This window comes from Palaemon carinicauda, chromosome 18 (genome assembly GCF_036898095.1).
Source record: "Palaemon carinicauda isolate YSFRI2023 chromosome 18, ASM3689809v2, whole genome shotgun sequence".
In the NCBI taxonomy this organism is placed as follows: domain Eukaryota; kingdom Metazoa; phylum Arthropoda; class Malacostraca; order Decapoda; family Palaemonidae; genus Palaemon; species Palaemon carinicauda.
Genome location: NC_090742.1, coordinates 45,459,730 through 45,467,229, shown reverse-complemented (window position 1 = coordinate 45,467,229; position 7,500 = coordinate 45,459,730). Strand labels below are relative to the sequence as shown.

Genomic DNA, 7,500 nt, shown 5'->3' with positions numbered 1-7,500 from the left:
ATCAACGGACACTGAGGTCCAAAAAGACACCACACCTTACCAGTTGGAAGAGAGGTCCCCTTGGCAAAATCACTGAACCAAGGGCGAGGTTGAATAATCCATAAAGCTTCCAAAGGAAGACAACAGCATAAAGTGTAGAAAGGCAAATCTTGATTATCAGACTCGGTCCGTCAAGCACTCCCCTTCTTATAGGTCCAGAAACAACTGTCTCCTCCTGGACGCTCAGCGCCCAAATCACCTCCAACACCAACCGTGAAAATAAAACAAGCTCATTGCAATTAAAACTATACAACAAGTCAGAAAAGTCGGGGAGGAGGAAACAGGGTCATTACGTTCCAAAAGAAATAATTACTGCCAAAGTGACTTGATCAAAACAAAATTAATTTACGTTAAATGTAACACATACTAACAATATATATATATATATATATATATATATATATATATATATATATATATATATATATATATATGTGTGTGTGTGTGTGTGTGTGTGTGTGTAGTTAGCTATTGAGATAAACTAATTGCATTTTCCCTTATTACATAATGCATGTTTTTTTAACATTATGCTATCATACATTTTCTTTACTACATTTGTTTCTACTCTCATTCTCATACACACTATTGGCCGATGTATTAAATACAAACACCACTCTCTCCCAATACAATTCACACTCATTTTTACTTATCATATCGTTCACCAGCAAATGATGCATATCCAGTTCTTGTAAATCCTTACTTTTCAGCTTCTTAAGAATGAAAAAGGTATTCTGTGATGAACACTTATTTGAGTATATCTATAAGACTCTTTTATATCGGCTTACTTTATGACAATTACCACTCATGGCAAATAGAAAATTCACTGTTGCCGTGTTATCACCATCGTTATCAATCAATCGTCGTCACCGTTTACTTTTATATACAGCTACAAATGATAACAAATTTTGCTGATGTACCTTAGACAGCATACTAAGCAAGGCAGCCAAGTGCTTAAGGATATGGAAATCTATAATAATATATCGACCTAACGTTTTTCTTATTAGACAGAGAAAACCGCTTCTATACATGACAAAAATCGGTTGCATGTATAACAAGAATTTTCAGAACATTAGATATATTATAAAAAGTTTTCAATGGAATAAAGTGGGACATAAAAACATTTTTCAACTTGTTAAGTAATAAAAAATATCTATGGAATTCTGTCCTCTGAGCCATCATCGGTCTCTCATCATACCTTGGGCTGTTACATTTTTATGGTTTAATAATCTGCTTAAAAGATTAAGATTCTGTTCCTCCGGTGGATGTCGAAAATATGTATTGTAAATTTTTATCTTTTTTCTCATCCGTCAGAAAGAGGGATATCATACTATCATGTAAGTGTTCTCACTACTATTTCAAAATATGTTTCCACAAGGTATAGACGTTTGTATAATCAGGAGAAAATAAGCTTTTGGTTGGACTATTTCTGTATGGAACTAATCACGGCGTTGCTGATAAGAAGGACTTTCTTGATTCACTTTGAAAAGTGATGAAAGAAGAGCCAAGTGTTTAGAAAATCCACCGTTTTGTACAAAATCTTTCGCCAAGTGTCATTTCAATGAGTGAGAATAGAATGTGTGTAATTATCATTTATCACATGTTCTATTTAAAACAAATAACGTAATCCACAAAGAATATTAGACTAACTTTCAGTAATTAACTGAGAGAGAGAGAGAGAGAGAGAGAGAGAGAGAGAGAGAGAGAGAGAGAGAGAGAGAGAGAGAGAGAGAGAGAGAGAGAGCATCAAAACAGAAATCGCTCCATATCTTCCAAAAATACATTCCTTAATCCTAGATAAATTTCAACGAGGAGGCCATGAAAGCTGATACTGACGTCTGTTGTCCCGTTACTCTTATCAAACTCTTTTCATACATATCTATTTTATTTTACCCAAGAACCTTTCGACTACCTGGTTAGTAAAAATTAATCTGTTTTTTAGCAACGACTTCTTTGTCATAATAAAAGAATATATTCTGCCTTTTTGAGTCCTGAAAAAGTAAGTTCTCATGTACGCTGCTCTCATCTGAATATATCTGAAGCATCATGTGCTCATTACCTTTTCTAGATTTATACGGATCGAATTCTACTAATAATATTTCATCGGCACCTGGCCTTTCTTTTAAAACCAATAGAGGAAAAGCTTCATTGTTTGTGGAAAAGATTTTTAGTTTTTTATCATTTATTTTCCGATTTAATTGTATCCTTTCAGGACACGTAAACAGGATATTACATTCCGGCTCATCATCAATTTGTATAATCAATTTAAGAATAAACTCGACTATATGACATGTCCTTTTTTATTACAAAAAATTTCAGGACATTAAGGTAAAAAGCAGCAAGAGAATATATTTGTCGCGAACGAAGTGAGTGACCTTATATGAAATGCCTAATTTTTTTTTAAGATATCTCACCCAACTCGTAGCCCAGTCTTTCCTTAACCATAGATTTCGGAGCGGAGGTGGTTGGGGGGAACAGCTGATATTTTCGGCGGTGGAGTCAATAATCGCTATACCAATAAATATATTCAGATGAAATTTTAAGGAATTATTACGATATATACAAGCTTTCTTCTTGCCAATTTTCATATTCGTACCTGCTACAGGCATGCCCTGGCTGTCACTTTTGGTCGTAAATGACTAATTTTACATAAAAAATCAGTGAGGAGAAAACTACTATTGGAGTTTTACAGTTATCCAAATTATTTACACGGGGCTCGATGGATGTTACATGAACTACATTCATATCAATTTTCGTATTGATACTTGCCATAGAAAAGTTACATTAGCCATTTTTCGATATCAGGGGAAGGACGATTCTCGGTGGCGCCTTAAAGTACTTGTAGAATACTTCATTTAACTAAATTAAATTTTCAGGGATTTATGGGGTGGATATTTACATTATACATACCAATTTTCATGTCGATATCTGCCATAGAAAAGCCACAGCAAACTTTTATTTCGGTATGGGTTGAATAGTTATCATTATCGGCGGCGTGGTCAATAACTCCTATACCAATAAATACATTCAAATGAGATTATAAGAGATTACTTTATATATATATATATATATATATATATATATATATATATATATATATATATATATATATATATATATATATATATATATATATATATATAAATATATATATATATATATATATATATATATATATATATATATATATATATATATATATATATATATACAGTATATATATATATATATATATATATATATATATATATATACATATATAAATATATATATACATATATGTAAAGCTTTTTTCTGCCAATTTTCATGTTCATACCTGGTATAAGAAAGAGAGAGAGAGAGAGAGAGAGAGAGAGAGAGAGAGAGAGAGAGAGAGAGAGAGAGAGAGAGAGAGAGTAATAATTGGGAGCAATTCTAGTAGAATAAAGAGCATAGGATTTCATGCTTTAGTCTAAATTTTTGGGACCTATTATGATGTACTGTCCAAAAATGTGATACCAGTTCATCAAAAGTAACAGTGGCCTGTGGTTTATGTGTTTAATTTGAAGAAAACTGCTTAGCGATAAAACAAATATATATTGTTTATGTAGCACTAACTTGAAACTGTGAGTTACATCCTTAGATATTTCTTTCTTCCTCTTTCAAGCTTATATACCAGTTAATGCAATGCTGAAGTTCTTCTCAAATATTAGAACCCAGCGAACAGTGCAAGCTGAAAATCCCAGTTTGTCCTAAAAATCCAGCGAAGTTACATTAAGAAAAATATACCTCCAAAATAAGATGATGATATTATAATATCCAGGGGGTAGAGAGAGACGTCAGTTCTTCACACAGGAACTTTATTAATTAAAACATACACGGGAGCAATACCAAAGCTCAAGTCTCAGAGACACCAAGGTTACGAGGGAACAAGCAATAAGTATTATCATCTCAAGACAACAAGGTTAGGAGGGAACAAGCAATAAGTATTATCATCTCAAGACAACAAGGTTAGGAGGGAACAAGCAATAATGATTGTTATCTGTTATTCCCCCGGCCTCCTTTTTTTGTTTTACTTCGTTAAACAAACAGATCTATACAGAAGTTACTAATTATAATTAAAATGGATAAAATATTGTAACAAATATAAAATTGTTATCAAGCTAAAACTAAAAGTACATTGTAATATGAATACAAAAAATAGCCTTTCATAATAAAAGAACAATAACAGTCTACATCAAGTACAACATTCCATTGCATAAATATCTGAGAATTGCAAAAGAAATTACACATATTTAAAACCTGTTTCCCTTCTCTTTGATTTTAACATTTTCTAGCCTGAACTCCTCGTTTTTAAAATGAACAAGATTATCTTCATTTAAAGCCACTAAGTCTTCCCTTAACTAAGACTTCCACCATGTCATAATTCTCTTTATTTTCCTTTGTTAATATGTCTGCTATCATGTCTTTAGTATTCAGCCAACTATATGATTCTACTTCTTTATGAATTAGTTTCTCCTTCAAGTCTGCCACTGCGTTTCTTAACAATTTTCTTTCTACCTGTTTTGATGATGCTATACTTTCCAGCGTTGGTCTGCTATCTGTGAACAGTTTTACTGGGATTTTTCCTCCTTTTTCTCCAAACATAAGTTGTTCAACACTTTTTGCTAAATAAACACTGTCATCTACTAATTAAGTTAAGTTCCTCGTTTCTGCGTCTTTGGCAGAATGGCACACTTTTGATGGTTTTTGTTTTGCAATATATAGGAGCTACTATATCAGTTTTCTTGTTTCCCATTAAAATCAAGTTACCCCCAATTAACTGAGTCACATCTGTAACTCGCATCGCCGAGGCCATAAATTTTCAGGTCTTCTTTCTTCCCTATTTTACCGAACTTTATTTTGCTTTCTCTTGATTTAATTTTCTTCACTATCTTGTTTACTCTCTTTAGATCACCTATCGTAGCATCATTATTTTTCATAGACATGTTCAATCCAACAATAGCCAAGTCAGGTCGGACATTTTCCGCCAACCGCTGGATTTTTCCTGCATACTTCCTGAAAACTTTATATTCGGTTTTTTTTAGAGGTTCGTCATTTCCAATTTTCCTTATTTCTTTGATTTCCTCAATGGATTGGGCATAATCTTCCATGCTTACTTCTATTCCTTCTCTTGTTTTAACTATATCAATCCCTGTAAATCTGAATTCAGATGATTCCACCTTTGAAATCGTGAAATTCTTCATTAAAAGATCCTTGATCATATCCACAAATTCTCTGTTTCCTGAAATCGAAAAATCATCAACATGACATAAAATCATACCAAGAAATGATCTGCCGTCATGGAGGTAGTAGAAAGCGTTATCTCCATGCAGTGTTTTCATTCCTCTTTCTTTAAAAATCTTGTCTACTTTAAGCCAAAATTTCCTACCTGCGTCTTCAAGCCCATAGATTGGCTTTTTCAGTTTCCAAATGGTTCCTTCCTGTTTTACATCTTTGGGTGGTTCAACAAACACATCACGCTCCAAGGTTTCTTCCAGAAGATCCCCAAGCACTCACAAACACTCAAAACAGCAAAAGAATTAAGCTACTGTGAAGACTCGTAATTACCATTCTTCGGCTCACACAACTTCAGGCTCAGGTCGTCTGCCTCACCGTGTATCAACAGTTCAGCATTATCACAACAAATTTGTTTTCCTCATCTATCCATGATATCTGCTCCCCGAAGCACTCTGGTCGACAGAACCAATACGTCCTTTCCAGTTCATAAGCCGAAATCCATTGGTTTTCCTTCTCACAGACGGCTTCACATTTGCAGCAACTTGCCAAACTTCCGGATTACTCCCCCTCCCCGATGTTCGGGAACTTTTAGCTGCTCGTCCTTTTCTTTTATCTTTCTTAGTAAAATTCAACTTCCAAGACAATCGCCGCAGTCCCTCGAACCACGCTCTGCTACCATATAATATCCAGGGGGTAGAGAGAGACGTCAGTTCTTCACACAGGAACTTTATTAATTAAAACATACACGGGAGCAATACCAAAGCTCAAGTCTCAGAGACACCAAGGTTACGATGGAACAAGCAATAAGTATTATTATCTCAAGACAAAAAGGTTAGGAGGGAACAAGCAATAATGATTGTTATCTGTTAGATATACGTGAAGCACTAATGCTATCTACTCTGTAAGAAACGTAACAGCAATAAAACCTATTATTCTTTATGGAAAAAGGGAGAGTAAGACAAAATATCAATCACGAATAGTTAGTGATAAAGAATTCTGGCTGAATGGAGTAAAACTAGAAAGAGTAACAATTTATAAATATTTGGGTATGTATATTGGGTTTGGTAAAATAATGGATCAAATTACCTATGTGAAGAACATCTGTACATCTCGGCTTAAGCCATTACGTGTTTTGTCAAATCGTGGTAACAGTGTTGGTATTCCAATATTAAGGTCTGTATATCTTGCCACTATTAGAAGTATCATAGACTACTCGGCTCCAGTTTTATGTAATTTTTCAGATAAAGATCTTCGCCCCTTGGAATTGTTGCAAAACGAAGCTATGAGGGTAATATTAGGTTGCCCTAGAACTGCAAGGATTGAAATAATGCGAATGGAGCTGAATTTCCCGCGTGTTACTCAAAGAATAAGAGAGTTGGCAGTCTCCTCAATTATAAGACTGATTAGACAGAATGATAGGCATTTCAAAATTATTATAAATAGATATGTGGAAGGCGTTCCAGGATTCTTCACACTGAATGAATATTCACGAAAGCTTTGTAAAATATTGAATGACTATAATGTTTTTGATTTCTGTGTACCTTTGCCAAGTTCACGTCTAATAAAACCTTGGATTACTGAGAAAGTAGATATAAGTATAGAGCAACTTGATTTGAGAAAAAGGGACAGCAATCCCCTTGAACTTAAACAGCTGTTTTTGGAAAAGATATCTCGGTACCCAAAGGATACGGCGATTCATGCTTATTGTGATGGTTCTGTTACCGGATGTCGAGCTGGTCTTGGTGTTGTAATTAGAGAATTTTTTGAATTTGGTTATAGTACAGAGGAGAGAATATCTAAGCGTATTGGCGACCATAGCTCATCTACCACTGCTGAGCTGTTTGCCATATATGAGTGTTTGAAATTTGGAATTCATAAAGAAAAATCTATAATATGTTTTGTTGACAGTCAGAGTGCTCTTTTGGCTTTAAATGCCAAATTACCTTCAGATGAGGAAATAGTTACCAAATGCAACGAGTACATTTCTGTCATAAAAGGGTCAGGATACAGTGTAAAATTCGTCTGGATACCCTCACATTGTGGTATATATTTTAACGATGTTGCTGATGAATTAGCAAAACAGGGGTGCAATAAAGAATCTATAGATTACGCCACTTTAGTTAGTATGAGAAAAATAAAGTCCCACATGGCAAGAGTAAGGGAAGGTTGGAATATTGAGATTGCTAGGGCAATCATGAGTAACGG

General features: G+C 34.2%; 1 protein-coding gene across 1 annotated transcript in view; it reads left to right on the top strand.

Moving 5' to 3' along the window:
• The window catches only part of LOC137657267 (uncharacterized), a 100,345-nt gene that overhangs the window by 92,517 nt on the left and 328 nt on the right, over positions 1 to 7,500 (top strand). The window contains exon 6 of the mRNA XM_068391604.1: positions 6,244 to 7,500. This exon is cut by the window's right edge and continues 328 nt beyond it. Within this exon, the coding sequence (XP_068247705.1) occupies positions 6,244 to 7,500 (1,257 nt within the window). The remainder of the gene's footprint in view (positions 1 to 6,243) is intronic.